The sequence below is a fragment of the Vitis vinifera genome, chromosome 8 (genome assembly GCF_030704535.1).
Source record: "Vitis vinifera cultivar Pinot Noir 40024 chromosome 8, ASM3070453v1".
In the NCBI taxonomy this organism is placed as follows: Eukaryota; Viridiplantae; Streptophyta; class Magnoliopsida; order Vitales; family Vitaceae; genus Vitis; species Vitis vinifera.
Window position 1 is genome coordinate 2,346,881 of NC_081812.1, and position 21,255 is coordinate 2,368,135.

Sequence of the window (21,255 nt, forward strand, 5' to 3'; positions counted from 1 at the left end):
AATGAGTCTCATAAAAAACTTGAATCTTTTTCTCTTTTTGATGATCTTCTTATACCTGATTCCATCTTCTGGGTAGTCCCAATCATGTTCTTTGAACATGTCCAACTGTTGCCAGTGACGTGTGAGTGTGTTGAAGTATTGAGTGATGGACATGTCTCCTTGATATAGGTCATGGAGAATACTTTCAATTTCAAACAATTTTGATGTATTTTCATTGCTGCAGTAGGTCTCCTTAGCTGTATCCCATATTTCCTTCGTAGTTCCATAGAGCAAAAAGTTTTCTCCTATATCATTGATCATGGAGTTGATAAGCCAGGGCATGACTGTGTTATTTTTTGATTTCGATGATTTAAATTTTGGATTTCTTTCTTAGGAGGAACTACAACCGAGATGATCATCTTTCCCTTTTCCGCAGATGAACATCATGACAGATTGGGACCACTGGAGATAGTTGTGCATATTCAGTTTGTGTCCTGTAATGGGAAGATGATTGCCATATGATCCTCCATTGTTGTTTGAGACGGTGACTTCATTATTGGAGGTGACTTTGGAGATTGAGCGTTGCCTTTCTGTGGCCATTTCGTATTTTGTCATTTGGAAAACTAAGGTTTCAGAGGAGGCTCTGATACCATGAAGAAATATGAGAAGGAAAAATAATTCTATTTTCCATTTCTTTAATAAAGAAGAAAATACACTACTATAAATAATGGAGTGGCGGAAAATACCATCCCATTATTCATAGGATACAGTTACTAACTTACCTAGAAAGACTCACTAATTTTAGGAAACAATTTGCCTATGATATCAGGTAACATGTTACAAGAATCTCCTTACTATAGAAATTACCAAACCAAATAAAGGCAACTTATTTATAGCTGTAAAACTCCTAGAAATTGGAACAATAATTGAAGATTTCCACAATAAAGAATGAGATAACTTATTCAACCTTTCTCTGATATACCTTCTACATGAGATTTAATAATTCCATGGAAGTACACACACACACACACACACACATGTATATCCATTGCTTCCATCTTGAGGAAAGGGTATGAGGTGAAGCTATCAAATGTGGGTGGGAAGACTTTAAGAGTAGAATAGTTTTCAAAGTGGAAAATGGGTAGAGGGTGGAGTTTTGGATGGATAAGTGGTGTAGAGATGGACCTTTAGGTGTGACTTTCCCCGTGTTATTCTTAATAGTCACCACTAAAGATGTTTGGGTAGTTATGGGAGCAGAATGGGGAGGATGGGTGTTGGAACTCTAAATTCACAAGACTATGATTGGGAAATAAACAAGGTAGAGGTTTTTTTCAAGAGATTACAAGCATAGTCAATTTTTGAGATATGGAGGATAAGATGGTTTGGTAGAACACAAGATGTGACAATTTCTTAGTTAAATCTCTTTATTCCTTCTTATACATTGAAAGATTTGTGGCATTCCCTATAAGTATGGTTTGGAATCCTTGGGTTCTGATGAGGGCGGGCTTTTTCATGTGGGAAGCTACATAAGGGAAGATATTGACGTTGTATTGGCTTAAAAGAAGGGGATGATGAATCTTAAATAGATGCTATTTGTGCAAAGGAGAAACACAAACCATTGATCATATCCTCCTTTGCTAATCAAAAGCAGTTATGTTGTGACAAATTGCTTTTTCTTTATTTGGGATTGAGTGGGTGATGCACTCCATAGTAAGAGAGACCCTCTTAAGATGACTTGGATCTTTTGTGAGGAAGAAAACTTGAAAAGCTACTCCTTTGTGCTTATTTTCGACCATCTGAAAAGAAAGAAACAGGAAAGCTTTTGAAAATTTTGGAAAAGAGGACTAAGTTATCAAGCAATCGTTCATGTATATTTTTTGAGGGTGGGTTTGAGTGTATGTAGGTGATAGCTCTTTGTCCATGTTGGACTCCATTGATTGGCTGAGCTCCAAGTGAGGTGGGGGAGTTGTTTTTTGTTTATCTCTCAACTTAGTTGGCCTTTTCGTGCCTTTGTACGCAAAGTGTATAATTTTGTGTGCCCTTTTGTTAGGCACTATTAATATATTTTATCTTTCCCTATCAAAAAAAGAAAAAAAGAAAAAAAGTTCATTGCTTCCATCCATTCTCTCTCACTTTAGATTTTTTTTTCATGTTAATCACTCCTGGAAACAAAAAGTTTTTAATTAATATATATATACCACTTAAAATAGTTTTAATTCATATGTCATTTAATATCTAGAAAAAATGCTTTAAATATATTATTATTCAACACAATGTGATATTTTTATTTATAAAATTTAACATAAAGTGCAGAGAGCTGTCCATATAATGCTAAATAGGAGAGGGATTTAACATTTTTTTAACACCAAAGATTAAGATGCTAGAAATAATATCATAGGATGTGTATATCCTATCCTATTAGTAAACATAATATGGTCTAAGGCTTGTTTATCAAGTTGAGCTTGTAGGATTCATTTGAAGCTTAACAGACACATTTGAAGAAGTTGAAAGCTATCAAATTTTTGTTTTTACTTTTTGAGTTATCTAGTCTGTGAATTTGTCTCATTTTTCCTCTCCCTTTTCCCTCTTCCTTTTATAGGCATGAACCTTGATCAAACTTGAATTTTGACTAATTTCCTTAATAGCATTGGAATCATGTAGTCAACAAATTACATTAGAAGTCAATAAAATTAGTTATGTTTTCTGTCTACACCCCTTCCTTCAGGAAAGGGACATCAGCCTATAGGATCTCCATCTATCACTGTGGTCTATATGTGATTTAATTTGGTTCAACTTATAATTCAACTTATGTAGTTCTAAACTGTTTCAAATTAGGTTCATGGCTTTAGTGAATGGAAATCCAATTTTCCTCTATCGAATAAGAATTTGAAATTAGAATTTTGATCTATGAAAGGTTATGTTCAGATTTAGATCCTTGTATTCCTTATTGGGTTGCAATCCACATATTAATCCCTAGATATCATGTGATCCCTTATTGTTTCAGTCAAGAAAGTCCCATGATGCAGGAGCTTGTCTATGTTAGATTTTATTGACTGGTTGAGTTCTGGTTAATAGGAGGTGCTGTTTTTATTTATTTATTTATTCCTTTCTGGCTTTGGGCGCCCTTTATACACTTCCCATGTTCCTGGGTTGCACCACTTCTTTTTTTAGTTGCATATTAATATATTTATCTTTGCATATTGCAACAACATTAATCTGTAGATATAATTTAACCTAAAATTTGGATTTGGAGTCTTTGTTATTAAAATCCTGTCGAACTTTTCTCTCTCTCTCTCTCTCTTTTTTTTGGTTTTTGTTGATATTCTAAACATCAGGATTGTTATGAGAATAACAATGACCTATAAGCCTATAATTTCTTTCTAAATTGACGTTCTTTCATTTAGGATATGCCAATCATTATGTATGTTTTAGACTTGTGAGCTTTATGAGTTCCAGTGGTAACTGATTTTAAGATTGGTGATTGTTACCTTTCTCCCATAACCTAATTCCAAAATTAGTTCTAATAAGGTGCTTTCTTGGAGTCAATTTGAAGCAGCCCTTAGTTTATATGTTCTAATCTTGCTGCCAATCCGGGTGACCTTTTTGGTAAGGATTCTGTATTTCTGAAACAGTAAAAAGGCTGAATCTTTTTGTATCCATACACGGTTGCTTATTTATATCCTTTGTTGTATATTTGTATAATTATCAGATTTGTGCTCAGTGCCTTCATTAGTTCATTAAGATTTGGAAAAAACACATTTTGTTTTTGCTTGTAATGTCAGATGTCCCTTGATTATGTCTAGGCAAAATTGAAGGATGGTGAAAACCACAGAGAATTGGTTGTTTTCTCCAGTGGGAATGCTGGGCTGCCAATGAATGCAGTTGGTCATAAAATTCAGGCTCCATCTTCAATCAAAGGTAGAGCTACAGGGGCATCACAAACAAAGATGGCTTTTCATGCTCCTGATGGTGGTAATTTCAAGAAAAGATATGATCTTATTGAAATCCGTGAAACAGATAAGCTAATTCAAGAGGTGAGACTAGATTTTTCTAGTTTTATATATATTTCCATTGGATGCTGAAATATTTGAACTTCTATTGAAGTTAGATGCTGAATTGCAGATAATTAAAAGGCTAATTAAACTGGCACCACTTGGATGTAGAATTTATGTGGTTATTATTTGGGTATTGATGGACTGCATTACCTGAATCCTCGAATCCATTCTATCATAAAACTTTGTTAAGCTTATGTTGTTCATAGAAGGCATGGCTACACCAAGCTCAAATAATTTTTATTAAATACAATTGGGAATGCATAATGTTTTTAAATTGAAGTAGAACAACAAAAATGTGCAAAAATTCTTGGTTTTGCTTGGGAGATGCTTCATGTATGAGGTTTGTTCCATTTTGCTTGGCTGATGCTTGATGTATGTTATACATTGGAATGGTGTTTAGAATGAGAAAAAAATTATAGTAAGTTTGATTGACAGAAATATCTTTTACTTTTTCATAATATTGTGTGCTATTTCTCTAACTTTTATGCTTGGAAAAGTATGAAATTTGGACTTTACCCATATCCATGCAAGGCTGATGTCTCTTATTGTTTGTGCTCACTTGTGAGGGCAATTTTCAAAAGTATAGAGAGGATGCATTGTATCACTTTCCAAATATTTTTAATGCTATTTGTGCCATAGGTGCATCTCTAAACTATATATTTTCAAACCTATTTTTGAGTAATGCTAGGAATGGTTAGTGGCCCATCAACCTTGTTTTATCAAGAAAAATTGATTTTTTTTTTCTTCATGTTTTAGAAGATTGTTTAAATCTATAAGAATCAAGGCTAAGGCAAAATAATTCTTTGGAAATTTTCATAGTAGCCTTCTAGAAAAATTTCCTTAATAACATTTCAAGAAGTTTCATGACTAATATTTTGGTTCCTAATGGTGCATTATAAAGGTTTTTGTTCTAATTAAAAGATCTTTTAAGGAGATCTAACCTTTTAGAAATATTTTATTTTGTTTAACCTATTAGGAAATATTTTTTAAATTGTTCCAAATAAGACTTGTTTGTTCTTAAATAAGAAACAGAGAGGGTTATTTTAGATATTATTTATGTGGGGTCTTAATTATTGTAGGCCAGACACGTCTTATGTTAGGAGTGAACCAATAGACTTAGGAGTTGAAGTGACGTACAAGAGTAATGGCAAACCAAGTTTTGGAGTGACCATCTTAATTGAAGTCAAAACAACCTTAGTTCTTTCAAAAGCTTGTTGATATCTAGATTGTGTTTGTCTTCAATAGGTTATAGACATGGGAAAAACTCAACTTATTTTTTTTTTTTTTTGATAAGTAAACAAGATATGCATTAGAAAAGGCTAAACGCCACAAAGCATACAGGGAGTATACAAGACGGCTAAAGCCTCAAAAAGAGAAAAAGGACCAAAAAGAACTACCTCCCCTTAAGTGGAAGCTATCCACTCCAAAAAACCTATAAGGGAGAAAGACTCCTCACCTAAATACACTTTGGCCCAATTCCACAAGTTACAGACAAAAGAATTCTTTAATTTCTGAATATTCAACGCACCCCCCCTAAAGGCTAATCTATTCCTCTCCTTCCAAACCGTCCAAAAAATACATAACGGAATGAATTTCCAAATCTTTTTTCTTTTCTTCCCTACAAATGAGCCCCTCCAGGAGATTAAAGTCTCCTTTACAGTTTCTGGGAGGACCCACTTAACATCTATCAACCCAAAAATAATATCCCAAAGGGCTCTAGTCACTATACAGTGTAAAAGAATATGATTTACATTCTCTTCTTCACAACCACACAAAAAGCAACAATTTGGGAGTTGCACCCCTCTTATCTGGAGTCTATCCAGAGTGAGCACCTTCCCCCACGTAGCCTCCCAAGCAAAAAAGCAGACTTTAGTTGGCACCCTATCCACCCATATTCTCCTTGCGGGAAATACTGTGGCATTAGGCTTGTCTAGTAGCCTGTAAGCTTCTTTGACTCTGAAAAGACCATTTCTTCCCTGCCTCCACATAATTGAATCATCCTCCAAGGAGGGCCTATGACCCCTCAAAGTATGAAGCAGCTCCCCAACCATATCCAACTCCCAATCATTGAAGTCCCTCACAAAAACGAGATTCCAATCTCCTTGGCCCGAATCCTGGTCCCACATCTCCTCAATCGTAGCATCCCTATGCATGGCAAGGACAAAGAGGTGATTGAAGCATTGGGACAACGGAGTGTCAGTGCACCAACTATGTTTCCAAAATTTGATTTTTGAACCCTTCCCAACTATAAAGGCCAAATTTTCCCAGCACCAATTAGATTCTTTCATAATCTCCTTCCAGACCCCTACTCCAGCCGCCCCACTAGCCTTCTTTGACCTCCAACCATAATCCTCTTGCCCATATTTCGTAGTGATCACTTGTTTCCAAAGGTTATCCTTTTCACAAGCAAACCTCCAAATCCACTTGCCCAGCAAGGCTCTATTCAGAGTGGCTATTCTCCTTAATCCTAGCCCTCCCTTGTGTTTTTCTGTACAGACTGCGTCCCATTTAACTAAATGAACTTTTCCCTCCTAGTTTCCTCCCCCCCATAGGAAATCTCTTTGGGTTTTCTCCACTCTTTTAGCAACAGACTTGGGCATTCGGAAAATAGACATTTGGTAAGTTGGCAAGCTAGCCAAGGTGCTTTTTATGAGAGTGATCCTCCCCCATTTGGAAATGTACTGTCTTTTCCAAAGCGCAAGTCTCCTCTTGATCCTCTCTTCCACTCCATCCCACATAGAAGTAGCCCTATTGGGAACCCCTAAGGGGAGGCCCAAATAATGAGAGGGCAGAGACCTCACCCTGTACCCTAACTCAGCTGCCAACTCAAGAATTTCCTCCACTTCTCCAACTGGAATGATTTCGCTTTTGGCTAAATTAATTCGAAGACCCGAAGCCGCTTCAAACCAAAAGAGAATCCTGCTTAGGTGAGAGACTTGCTCTTTGCTCGCCTCACAAAACACAATTGTGTCGTCAACAAAAAATAGGTGGGAGATATTCAAGGAGGTTCTATTACCACCCCGAATGTTGCATCTTGAAAGATATCCCCCCTCCACCGCTCTCCTGATAAGGACATCCAAAACCTCCATTCCCATAACAAAGAGGTAAGGGGATAGAGGATCCCCTTGACGAAGCCCTCTAGTGCTAGGGAAGAACCTAGTTGGCACTCCATTAACAAGAACAGAGAATTTAGCAGAGGACACGCAGCTCCACATCCATCCCACCCACTTGGTCCCAAAGCCCATTTTTTGAAGGACCTTCATTAAGAAATTCAAATTGATGCTGTCATAGGCTTTTTTTATATCCAATTTGCAAATAAGACCCTTTTCTTTTCTCTTCTGCCACAAATCTATCACCTCATTAGCAATTAAAGATGCATCCAGAATTTGTCTTCCCATTACAAAGGCATTCTGAGCAACAGAAACCACCTTACCAATCACTTTTTTGAGCCTATTAGCTAAGACTTTAGCCAAAAGTTTATAGAGCCCCCCCAATAGACTGATAGGTCTAAAGTCTCCAAGATCCTCAGCCCCGCTTTTCTTAGGTATCAACACCAAGAAAGTGTTGTTAAGGCTCTTAACAAAGGAATTATGCTCATGAAATTCTTTAAACATCGCCATGATCTCCTCTTTGGCAAAATCCCATGCGTTTTGCCAAAAGGCAACAGTAAAACCATCCGGGCCAGGGGCTTTATCCCCATTCATCTCCATCAGCGCCGAGTGAATCTCAATCTCTGCAAATGGGATTTCCAGACTCTCTGCTTCTTGCTGGCTGATGCAACCCACCTGAATTCTACCAATATCCGCCTGCCAACCCATATCTTCAGAAAGCAACTGCTGAAACGAATTCACAACACCTTTTCTCACCTCCTGCTCCTCTACTAGCCACTCCCCATTAACCTTAATTCTGTCCATAGCGTTGTTTCTTCGATGAGCACTAGCCATTCTATGGAAGAACCCCGTATTTCTATCCCCGTCCCTTAACCAAATCTCCCTTGAGTGCTGTCTCCAATGGGCTTCCTCCAACAGGACCCATTTCTTAAAGGAATCTTTAGCTTCCTTTTTTAATTCAGCTTCCTCCATAGACAAAATTCTCTCACTTTCCACCGATCCCAAAACTCTACTTGTTGTAAGGCTGAAGCTTTATTAGTTTCTAGCCTCCCAAAAACCTCTTTGTTCCACACTTTCAGCTTCTTTTTAATTTCCTTCATTTTAACAGCTAATCTATAGCTAGCGCTGCCCCTGACTTCAATTCTCTGCCACCAGGTTCTAACAATGTCATTAAATCCCTCAACCTTAAGCCACATATTTTCGAATCTAAACGGGGTTGGGCCTCTTCTTATTCCACCCCCCTCTAACACGATTGGAAAATGATCAGAAATTGGCCGAGACAACCTGCTCTGAGTGACTCCACTAAACTGATCTAACCAGCTAGGGGAAACTGAAAATCTATCTAGTCTCGCCCACGCCTGATTATTAAGCCCCCCATTCCATGTGAACTCTCCCCCCTGAAGGGGCAGGTCCACCAGCTCTAGATCTTCCACAGTCTCTGCAAATCTCCGCATGGCTGAGTTGATTCTTCTTTGGCTGCTCCTTTCTTGTTGAAACAGAGTGATATTAAAATCCCCACCGAGACACCAGGGATCATCCCAAAGGCCTCTTATTGCCCCAAGTTCTTCCCACATACCCTCCCTTTCCACTTTGGTAAAAGGACCATACACTCCTGTAAAGACCCAAGTAGCCTCATTTTCTGTGGTCTTGAATCTACAAGACAAAGAGAACTGACCCTCCTCCCAATCCAAGATATCCAAAACCCGCTTGTCCCAGCATATCAAAATGCCACCTGCAGCCCCCTCCGCATTTAGGGCTCTCCAATCTATGAATCTCCCCGAACCCAGACTTCTCACAATACCCTCCGACATCTCCTGAATCTTGGTTTCCTGAATACACATTAGGTCCACCCTTTGGTTCCTTATATAGTTCTTAATAATTTTCCTCTTAGAGCTGTCATTAGCTCCCATCACATTCCAGGTAATAATCTTCAGCTTCATTGGGCAACTATCAACTGGTTCCCTTTGCCCTGTGAAGGACCTTTCTGCTTATTCCCCCCCTCGTAATTGACAGAGCATTCCAGCCTCTTTAGTTCCCTTTCAAACTTGGACTTTTCCAAAAGTTCTTTGCTATGAATCTTTTCCCGCCTCTTTCTGATTTTAATCAAAAAATTCAATATCTCCTTTTCCAGCCCCTCTGTAGAGAATCCCAAGAATTGGCTAAATTTTTCTAGACTACATTCCTCCCATAGATCCTCTTTCTCATTTTCAGTATCTTGAGAACCAGAGACACCAGTGTTCTCCTCCTTGCCCCTAACCTTGTCTCTGTTTTTGTTGTCCTCTCCCAGCTTCCAGGATCCATTTTCATTCTCAACGTTCCCCTCATAGACTGTTAACCAAGTTGACATATCCCCCCTTAATTCCTCCTCAATTCCCCTTGGGCGATCAAAAGACTCCCCCTCCGGAGCCCGATCAGAATTAGAAAAGAGAAGAAGAGGTGCTCCCATAACCCGTTTTCCTTTAGGATGGGAAAATAGGACATACCTTTTAGCTTCTTCTTCCAGCGCTCGGTCAGTCATTGAAAAACCATCATCCCTCTGTTCCCTTCTAAGTTCCTCTGACACCCAGCTCGTCAAAGGATCCTCTGAAATGGGTCCTTTTCTGGAGCTAAAGCGGCCCAGAAATCCAACCTTCTCTAGGGGAACAGTTGGGCCCTCCCTTTCCAAGCCTTCCACCTCAATTAAATGATAGCAGCCCAGTTCAGCAGCCCAACTACTAGACGATGGGCCTGCCTCTGAATCGCCAGCCACCTTTGACTTATTTTTTAACTTTCGGCCCAAAGGCCCTTCTATTTTGGTCAGCCCACCATCCTTCTCCAACCCATTAAGGCCTATATTTGGGCCACATGCGGTCGACCCAGCCACTCTACCATCTGAATAGACCCAATCCCGGGTTACCGGGCCATGGGTCTGGTTCCTGGGTGCTAGACCCGGCCCATTCTCCTGCAAAACACTCCCATCATCTGGCAGGTGCAGTTCCTCGTTTCCCGCGTCTACCAGTTCCTTTCCCACGCGCTTCTCCGCGCGTGAAGACGAGTCACCCCTGACCTCATTTCTCCTTCTGTTTTCCGTCGTAGAGGAGAGCCGTCTCACCACCGGCCTAATCTCCCACCACAAAGCCACAGTGTATACCTCTTCCTCTACCTCAACTTCTAACATACTCGGTCTAAAATCACCTCTTATTTTGACCAATATCCTAGCCCATTGAATCTCCCCCATCGACCTTGTGCGCTCGTCAATATCTACAAAGCCCCCACATTCCTCCCCTATTTTCTTCAGAATCCCTGGGCTCCATAGCGAAATTGGAAGGCCGAAGATTTTAACCCAAGCTTCCTATTCCATCTCCTCCTCTACCCGACATCCCGTCTTTGGATTCCATAGATTCAGCCCTAAATGGGCTCCTCCCATCAGTCTGCTCCTCGAGGAGACCACACGGTGTGCCTCTCTTAGATCTTCAAACTCCAACAAAGCGTTACCTCGTTCCAACTTGGCCAGCCCTAGCTTGCCTTTTAGGCCCCAAGAATTCGCCCAGAGACTTCCCATCCTCTCCAAGTTGTCTTCTTCCTTTTTGTTGGGCTTCCAGCTCACGACAAGGCAGTGCTGCAGCTTCTGTAAATTACCAGCAATCTCCTCCCTAGTGACCTTCATCTTGATTGCGTTTAAGCCATCCCGATTTGTTCTCATGACTGCTTCTGCGTATGATTTCGCCGGAGTAACTTTTCCAACGGTCCTTACCTCATGCAACTCTGTTCTTCTACCAGCCAGCTCTTCCATTTGACGAACCATCTCCACCATAGCCGTCCATCCTCTTTTGTCCCTCCTACCTCTCGGTAAGAAGATACAAAACCTTTTTCGATCTAGATTCACAACCCCCAACCTTAAAAAACCACCCGCTCTGTTGAAACCCCGAACCAAAGTATACAGCTTACCTCTTTCTTTCCACTCCTTTTCCCATCTCCCTTCTTTTTCGTCTCGTATACAATGGATTAATCCCTCCTTGAAGAGCCCTAAGCTTTCCAGCCCTAATCGAACCCATGTCGAGACCCCCCGCTTCTTCTCCACAATGCGAATCTGGCGTTTCCCTTTCCTATCATCCAGGGCAAGCTCAAAAGTCTTGGATTCCACAGTGAAGCTTTGCTTTCGACTCGCCTCGCCGATCTCCTCGTCGTCGCCGTTGCACGCGCTCTCACGCTCCCTCTCGCCCTCTCTCTCTCTCTCACCCTCTCTCTCTCTCTCTCCCATTCCAATCACCTTTTCACCTTCTATGGAAAAAAAAAAAAAAAAAAAAAAAAACTCAACTTATTGTTATCCAAGGGAAATGAATCATGGTAAAGACAAGATAGACTTTGACCAAATGTGCTTGGACTTTTTTTTTTTTTTAACTCCTTTTTTTTTGGACACTCCTTCACCACCTGTAAGGTACATCTCACACCTATGGGCTGCTATAACCATCCAAGAAGACATTTAAAATTGGAAGGATAAACAAATCCACATAGTGGACTATCAAGCTACAAGTCCTACGACATAGGAGCAAGATTCTCTCAAAACCAAGGTGTTTCCTTAAGTAATGGACCAAAAAGCGCAAGGGTTCAAGATAAAGCAAGTATGAAGCAATGCATCTAAGATACTTTGCCTAATGAACTTTTTAATTGCTCCTGGATCCAAGGTGGAGGCATGTCTATGATGCCTTGGCTTTAGATGGGTCAATGTCTATATGATGGTGGTCTACCACAAAACCAAGGAATATATATATATTTTGATAAGTTACCACAAAACCAAGGAATATTCTCATAGTTAAACTGAATTTGAGTGGATTAATTAGAAGTTTGTACTAGTAGCAACCATCCAAGGCATGTCTCAAATAAGAATCATGGTCATGAGAACAATCTCACTTTGCTACAATGTCATCAACATCATATTCTAGAATTTTGAAAAGCATATAAATGGAAAGAGCAGTCCTCATTTTTTGATAAGTGGTCGTGGAGTTCTTAAGTTTAAATAACATGACTCTATAATAGATTTTGGGTTTTGAACTTTCTTAAAAGCTTAACTTGTTAAGATTTGGGTCGACAATGTATATCATTCTCCAACACCCTGGCATGTGTGACCCTATGCGTACATGTGGGAGGCACATATAATGCTAGTAGTTGACAAATTGCAAATTTGTGATCACAAATATAAATTGATCAATAGATGGGGGGAGAACTCAAACTTGAAACCTCTAGTTAACAAAAGCTTTGGTACCCTATTGAGGTATCAACACTCTTAAAAGCTTATATTGTTAGGATTTGGGCCTATAATATATCAAGTTCCAAAAATAGAAATTTCAAAGTATTGTTTGAAAAGTAGTCTTTGGTGTATGTTCCATTACCATTGAATAGGGTTTTAACCATTGAAACCATTTGTGAAGAACATTTCATGCCTTGTTGTGGCATTAACTAATGTGTCAATGTTTGGGAGAGGGAATCCATTTTGCCCAAAAAAAAGAGAGAGGAAATTCATCCTATGGGCATGCTTTGTTAAGATTAAGAAAGTCCATGCAACATCAAATTTGACTGTTCGTTTTTGTAGAAACCATACTAGTTAGCTAAGTTGGATACTAAATTGGCTTTGATAAACCCTTCCTCTGAAAGTTTCTCAAATTTTGCTGTTGTTTTTATTTCCAATTTAGGTGAAAAGGCAAGAGAAGGTTGCCAACATGGATTGGTGATCATGGATATACTTAATTTATAAGAGGTAATGAAAGGGTTAAGATTTGACATCTTAGAATGCTTATAAGCAAAAATGTCAATATATGTCTTTTGAGAGATGAACCTAATGCACTTAAATATTTGATGATAATTGTTTGTTCATGTAAATTGGTCAAGCCCATATCCTAGCCTAGAGAGATTAACTTCTTCAGGTTCTTCCTTAAAGAATCTTGGAAGGAATAAAAAGAATGAATTTTTCCTTGACTTCAATCTGCACAGAGTGTTAAATCCCTTTTATTCCTTCAAGGAAAGAGGCTTATTGTTGGGATGGAGGATAGAGTGTTGTGGAATGATTCTAAGAATGGGATTTTCTCTGTAAAATCCCTTTACAATACTCTTGATTCTAGTGGTGCAGTCCCGTTTCCTTGGAGAATCATATGGAGCCCTTGCGTGCCTACTAAGGTGGGTTTTTTTTTGCTTGGGAAGCTTCTTGGGGGAAGGTGCTAACCCAAGATCAACTCAAAAGGAGGGGCTGGATTTTAGCAAACAGGTGCTTCTTGTGTTGTGATGATGAGGAGACAATAAACCACATCCTTATTCATTGCCCCAAGGCGAGGGTGTTGTGGAATCTTGTGTTTTCATTGTTTGGGGTTAATTGGGTCTTTTTGCTTAAGGTTAGAGACACTCTCCTTGGTTGGTCTGCTTCCTTTGTGGACAAGAAGCGTGGAAAGACTTGGCGGACAGCTCCCCTTTGTTTATTTTGGTCGGTTTGGAAAGAAAGAAATAGGATAGTTTTTGATAATGAGGCTTTATCGATCCAAAGATTGAAAAACTCCTTCGTTTGTAATCTTTTCTCTTGGTCTAAGACTTGTTTAGATGGAGAACCCCGCTCCTTAATTAACTTTGTTGATTGGTTGGGTTCTAATTGAGGGTTGGTGAGTGTATGCTTCCTTGTGTTTTTTGTTGTGGGGCTTCTCGTGTATACTTCCTGTATGCTTTGGGTTGCCTTCTTGCTCCCTTCTTTTAATAAATTTTCTGTGTTTATCCATCAAAAAAAATCTGCACAGAAACACATATATAATACAATTATTCCTAGCACCAAAAATAGGAACCTTTTTGACCTAATTATATTAGATCCCTTTGATTATGGGATTGTCCAATTATTTTTTTAATTACAGAATTATATGTATGGAATCTCGGATTTCTCCATTCCCTGTCCCAAGACCAGGTTAGATGCATGAAAACTCCCTAAGGCTTTTAGATTCTAAGCAACGAAAGCAAAAATAACACTTTTTAACAATCAAAGGATCTAGATGTGTGCATTAGAAAACTTTACCTTTGATTTGGATGTTCCCAAATCAATTCCTTTCAATGAATATGCAAATCAAAGTAGTTGGAAGCTTTGTAAACCCATGATCTTTGGTCCGATAACTCAACCTCGAACCTTGGCACTCAAATGGTGGAGTGTTTAGGAGGGTGGAGGCTAAAGCTCTCTACTCTCTGGATGATGGAAGACGACTAACTAGAAACCCTAACCCTTAAGAGGGTATTTATAGGGTTTCTTATTGGGCTTAATTGACATGAACTCGTTAAGGGCTTAGGTCACTTATTCTAACCCCAAAAAGGTTATAATTGATTAATTGATCCAACAAGGCTATCCAATTAATAAATTATAGCTTAATCTAGAGATACTATTCACTAACCCTTGTTCAACCTTACAGAATTACCAAAATGCTCTTATGCACATAAAGTGAACCTAGAGCTTATCCAACCTTCATAGATTGTGCCATATAGGTATATGAGCTCAATTGGGACCACTAAGATCTATAGGACAATACTAACTCCCTCAGAATTTAATTCAATATTCCACTATAAAAAATCAATTGCACTCTAGAATCTTATGTAAATAATAATGAGATGAAACTTGAGTCCATGACCTACTATCCATTATATGAAGACTCCCCATGAATTGGTGTCTACAATGTAATAAGGTAGCACTATCACCTATCAAGATTATCTCTCAAATCCTTGAGTTATAAAATTCTACCTATTATGTGATCAATTGACATACTCTAGCTCTACGGAATATATGTCAAATTTACTAAAGGAAATGCCATGATCATAGTCTTCTAGATCACATATATATATATATATATATATATATATATATATATATTTTATGGGTAAAAGCAACTAGATCACATATCCTTTGGATCATCCAAAGGAACACATTGTCTCAATCCTATGAGATGTTATGGGGCCTATATTGAGAATACTTGTTACCATTAGCCTTCATCAATAGTGACTCAATCCACAGAGATATTGACTACCTTAGGGTCTCACGCATCGATCAAAGCCTCCTATTGATTTTGACACAGATTCAATACCCTCTTAAGATTGAAAGTCTATACAGTATAGTAATTTGACGAATCATGATAATTGATAGCCTTGCGTCATGATTCATTGTAGGTCTTATCTTATGTGTTTGTACACACCAGTGCACTCGCCATAGGAAACTCATCTTGACGGTCAAGACAAACCATTTCTCCAATTAGAAAGTAGCACATTACAATCTCTACTAGGTTGCCTAAATTCATGAACTGATTGTGAACAACTTATCAACTTACAAGGAACCATGACTCGTATCTGCTGTGCAACTCTTAATGCACTTAAGTGATGTACAATGTAAGTGATATGAGTGTGTATGCTTAGATGTTCAATTAATGCATATGTGATAACAAAGGGAAACCATAAGAAACATAAACAAATAAATTTATAAATGAATCTCTATTTGTTACATCATATCATGCTTTTTAGGCTCAATCCCAACATTATACAACTATAACCTCCCTAATTTAGCCGATTTGCTAGCCTATGTACAAATTACATTCTTCCACATTCCTATTGTAGCCTTGACCATCTTGTAGGGCATTTAAGAGCTACCTGTGCTTGTGCTAAGGGAAACAAGGTGTGGTTAAAGAATGGGTATCAAAAGTGGTGACAAACTTGGGTTGAGTATTGAAGATGTTGGCCCTAAGAAGTAGGAGTTCAACCCTTGTGCTTTCATAAATGATACGCTACCTTCAAATATTGGTGAGATCCTTTAATTATAGTGTTAGGCTCAACTTGTTTAGTTGGTATTGTCTCTTTTATATGGAGATCACTATCCTTCTTCTTTAAAAGGGGTGTTGCAATGATTCAAATGGAGTCACCTCACCTTCAAAGGTGACCCTCATCAAAGAAAGTTGACTTGTCATATAAGTTTCATGCTCTTTAAAAGGAGATGTAGAGATTGGTATTATAACAAGTTCATTGTTCTAGATAATCTTCATGTGTTGATGGAATGAAGATGGTATGACTTTATATTGATGAATCCATGGATGCCTTAGAAGAACATGGTATGAAGTTTGTACGTCTATCACATAGAATAGGGTATAAGACTTAACGGGACCAATAAAATGATGAAGATTAATATGATCCTTGGAAAGCTGTCCTCCATTAGCAGAACCTGAGATCTAAGCAGGTTGAGAGTGTATCTTGTGAAGAAAGATGCCAATCACTTGACGAGTGGAAAAGAGCATGATTTTCAAAGAGACCATTAGAGCCCACTTCACCTCTATATAACATTAATGGTAGCTGAAACATAGTATGTTTTGTTCTGGTTCAGGAAATGTGAATCCAAGTTAGAATTGAATGTGAGAATGGTGCTATTTTCTCGAACATTGCAACACTCCTCATAACACGCATGAACCATTTGGATAAGTGCCTATGTTACCTCACAATACATGTATTTGGAGTGAACCCAAGAAGATTGAAAAATGCTCAAAAATTTGAATTTTCCATTACCTTAGTGGCCTGAGACTATAATATTTAAGCTTCTGTGGTTCTCTACTGAGGGGATGTATGACTCTTTGAGGGAAGCACCGGTCAAAACTTGAGCCTTCCTTTTGTCATGTCAGGATAAGGTTCAAGATTGACATTAGCATCATGATAAGAAAGAATTTCAAGTTCTCCACTCTTTAGGTTTTATTAGGAAAGTTTATTGGGAGTTCAACAGTTTTTTTATGGGATGCTTGACATAATGGTGAAGATGACAATCATTATGGTGCGTCTTCTCTTCTATTGTTGGCTCGCGAGCTATAGGAGGGAAGGTCACCACTCCATCTTGGATTCATTAATCAAGACTGAGAAATGCTTCCTTTGGAAAGCCCTTACCAAGACCTCTTGATTGATGGGTTCCTTCAATGGTGGTAATGCTGCAACATTATACTTTCTATTGCAGTTTCATGAGTCTTGAGTCTGGGGTGTTCTGGATTCAAGCATGGGTTCAATGCTGGAATGCTGAGTAATCTTTCAATGGACAGTTTCAAGAGCTTGTATCGACGAGGAGACTTAGACATCCTTCTTGAGGAGACTGAGAAATCCTTCTTTGGAATCACCCCTAACAAGAGCTCTTGATTGACAAATTCCTTCAATGGTGGCAACAATAGATTGTCTATTGCAGTCTCATGAGTCTTGCCTTGGGGGTCATTGGATTCAAGCATTGGTTTGATCAACTTCATAAAGCTTTTAGAATATGGAATAGGAATGTTCTTATGGTGAACCTTGTAATAAAATATCATTTGTACAACACAAGTTCCAGCCTATGTATCTTCAGAAATGGGCTCATAGCACACTCCATTGTTCGCTCATTGAAAATTTTAAACATAGACCATAAGGTCCTCCCCATGACATTGATGCTTTTATGATAATGCAACAGAAGTCAAACATGATAATACAAGAAAGTCCATTTTGTATGAGAAGCAATTGGATGAAAATGCTTGGTTTTTCTTTGGAGCTGTACATACATGCCATTTAATGTAAAAGATTCGGCTTCTTCTCACTTTAATGTAGTTCAAAAGATTGAGTTTGGCATTGAAGAGTTTTTTCTTGTCATGTCATGGTAGATAACAAAGCTTCATTAAGTATGAAGATAACCATGCTCCCAAAGTGCTTGGATTATGGTTACAGACTTCAGAGAACTCAAACTTGAGCTATATGAAAGTATATAAACCATCTAACTAGCCAAAATTGAGTTTTTTCACAACTAAGGAATTAGAATGAAGCCCTTAAAATTATGCTTATAAAAGAGAAAAGTGGATGGACTAATGGGTTCCACCAAAGTTGGCACATGTTCGAGGGCTGGATGTGGTGAGGTATAGTTGAATTTACTTGTTCTAGCCATGGGTCTAGGGAATTTAACAATTTGAGAGTCATTGGTATTTAATAGTTTTTCTAGATTTACCTGTTAGGTTGTTTGGTTGCAGAATTTGTAGCATTTGGTGTGGGGTTGATTTGTTCTTAATTTGGGTACTATGTTTAGTCATAAATGTATCTGTTAGAAGTTGTCATTAGGTGTGCAGTGTATCATCTAGTTCAATGCCCATAAAAAAAGAAGCATATTGTCTAGTTTGACATGTGCAGGTTTAACATAGACTTCAATGTTCTCTGCTTATATGAATCACCAATGCACTGGCCTCAGCAGATGCAGCCATGAAATGACAATTGTTATAATTATTATCAGTACTTACTAGTGAAACTATTCATTTCTCATTCTGTCCTTGTCTTGTCACTCATTTTCCTCAGTATCCTCATATCAGCTACTTATTTTATGAGCATATTTCTAATAATGCCCCTGAACCATGGCTAGCTTTTAGGTCCTAGTACTTGGGCATGTGCATGACACTCTAGTTTGTGTACAAGTGTCACTTGGTAATTCCTGAACCTTGGGACAAGGACACTGCTGAATCATTGAAGTTTCTACTTTCCATTCTTCTATGGCTTATAAAAAAAATGAAACATATGTCTATACAGTGCTTGTCTTGTCAGAGTAGTTCACTATGATGAGAAGTATTCTACATGAAATTTTAGGGAACTTGTACTGACAAGGAAGATCTTCCTCTCCTCTGTTAGAAATCTGATGTCACATATGCAACTGGTATTTAGGGTCCATATCAATATCCATGCCTATGTTGTCTCATGTCTGGGACATGATATATGGGTATGGTTGTTCATGTGAATGCTTAAAAAACCTGGCCTTGAAGAGCTGGAAATGATAATCGCAAGTATAATTTATGGGCAAAATCATGTTATGGCAAAATCAAGGTATATTTTAGGATCTTAGACTATTGCAAATTTTATCACATAGGTTTCCATTATATGGCACCACGGATGAAAATATCGGTAATCACGGATATATCGATACTTGGATTTTACGGATATATCGGAGATATAGCGGCGGATATTTTGACACAAAATATCGATAGACCAAAAATTCGTCAAAACTTATGAAAATATAAGAAAAAACTCTTAAAAATGAAATTAGAAGTATAATAGACATTTTAAAGTTATTTTGTTAAAGAAATTAATATATGTATGATATGATTTGCGACATTAAATTTAATTATATAGTGTCGGTTGATAAGAAATGTGAATTTTGTAAATGTAAACTCATTATGAAGTTAAATTATTACAAATATACTAATTATGTGATTTAAATATATTACTATGTTAAGTTAATTTACTTACCTCTATTGAAACTATATTAATTAATTATAAAAATGTACTAATTTAAATTCAATGTTATACTAAGTTAATTTATTCTCAATACATTATCATTACACTTGAATATCAAAATAAAATAAAATAATTAATTTAAAACTAAATTATTGCAAATGTACTAATCATGTTATTTAAATATATTTATGATTTTTATTTAAAAATATTGGTACATTTTGATACAAAATATTTTTATTTAAAAATATTGATAATTTTATTTATGATTTTATATTTGTTTTATATTTAATTAGTATACAAAATAAATTATAAGATAATTAAAATTAACTTATTTATAATAATTTAATTTTTTATCAAATTTTCACCAATATATTCAATATATCTCCAAAATTTCAGCGATTTTTTTCCCATTTAGGACCGATATTTTGCTTATATCATCGATATATCCGTGATTACTGATATATCGCAGATATTTACCGATATTTCCGTCAAACGATATATCTTCATCCTTGCATGGCACTATATTCAGTGGAATTTTCATATGTTCGGGGGATCTAGTGAACAATCATGATATTTCTTATGAGTTTCTAATAGTTTTTTTAGCATAAGAAACAACTGTTGATTCTTGCAAGAAGTTCTTTACTGTAGCTGTTTTTGAACCTGTTGTTTGGCAGGTGGAGAGGATGATCTTTGGAAGAGAGAACTCTGATCTATATCGACTTGAGAGTGCAAAATCAATCCTTCGAGTAAGTTTTACTTCATTCTTTGATGCGTTGCACAGATTGCTTACTGTTTGTGTCATGTTCTATCAGTATGATATGTGGTGGAATTTGTATTTGTTAGATTCTAATTAAATATGGCCAATATCTTGCTATTTTGGAGTAGGAGCATGAAGCAGCCATCCTTGAAGCACTTGCTAAACTGGCTGAAGTGTCAGATGCTGGTGAGTATATTATCTTTGTAATCCTTATGTTTTTCTGCTTTGGCTCATTTTCCTGTGAATCTTAGGGACGGATATTTCATCTTCCAGATGATCATCCCAATCATTTGCAGCATCACTTCTCCCATGATGAGCTTCCAGGAATTGAGCAGCAAATGGTGCTACGGAACAACTTCTATGGAGGGCACATGGATCGGCTGAATGGCTATTTTGGTGAAGGTTTTGTTCAAACTCATTTTGATAGATTTGGAGGACATTGCAACAACAATTTGCAAGATGATGAAGACACTCTTTGATGGGGCCTGACTAATTTACCACATGCAAGCTGATGTAGATATGAAGAAATGAAGATAGAGCATATCTCAGTTGTACAGGTTTCCACAAGGGAAGGTTGGTACAGTTTTCCCCCTTGTTTTGAGTTTCTGCTTTCATTTTGTAGGCAGTGGAATTTGGGTCCCTAACCTATAGCTTACTGTTACCAACTGAACATTTGATTTTGATTCTTCTGATCCTTCAGAAATTGCTTTCCGATCATTAGGGAATTAAATTACTTAGTTTTGTGTATCAAAGGCAACTGAGATGTGCTTTAGCTGACATTTGCTCTAGGTTTTTCTCTTTCGAGTGTATATGCTCCACTGGTTTGTGATAGCATCAAAATTAAATCCAACAGTGATCCTAGAAATGGGTTTGCCTAGTTGGGATTGTTTTCAGGTTCTGATACCTAGAACAAATGCTTCACAATAGCCTCTGGGTCGGTCTGTGGAGTGTTAGTGTTAATCAGTGTACTGCTTTAGCATGCCTGGAAACATGTTAGGCATCCCTGGGCATGTCCAGGATTCTGCTTAAGTAAACTTTAAACACTCTACTGCTCATATAGGTGATATGCATCAAACATGCATTGACCACGCTCTCTTTTACTATAGAAAAT

The 21,255-nt window shown here is 37.8% G+C and overlaps 1 protein-coding gene across 6 annotated transcripts in view; it reads left to right on the forward strand.

Annotated features, from left to right (window-relative positions):
* The window catches only part of LOC100853402 (protein EMSY-LIKE 4), a 29,553-nt gene extending 8,516 nt beyond the window's left edge, over positions 1-21,037 (forward strand). For 2 of the 6 annotated variants that reach the window (XM_059738875.1, XM_010654882.3), the window contains exons 5-8: positions 3,783-4,013; positions 20,062-20,133; positions 20,273-20,330; positions 20,441-21,037. In XM_059738875.1, the coding sequence (XP_059594858.1) occupies positions 3,783-4,013; positions 20,062-20,133; positions 20,273-20,330; positions 20,441-20,457 (378 nt within the window). In that variant the 3' untranslated portion in view covers positions 20,458-21,037. Of the gene's footprint in view, positions 1-3,782; positions 4,014-20,061; positions 20,134-20,272; positions 20,331-20,395 lie in introns of all 6 variants that reach the window. The other 4 variants (XM_010654881.3, XM_059738874.1, XM_010654879.3 and 1 more) reach the window with 2 other exon arrangements.
* Positions 21,038-21,255: the final 218 nt, after the last annotated feature.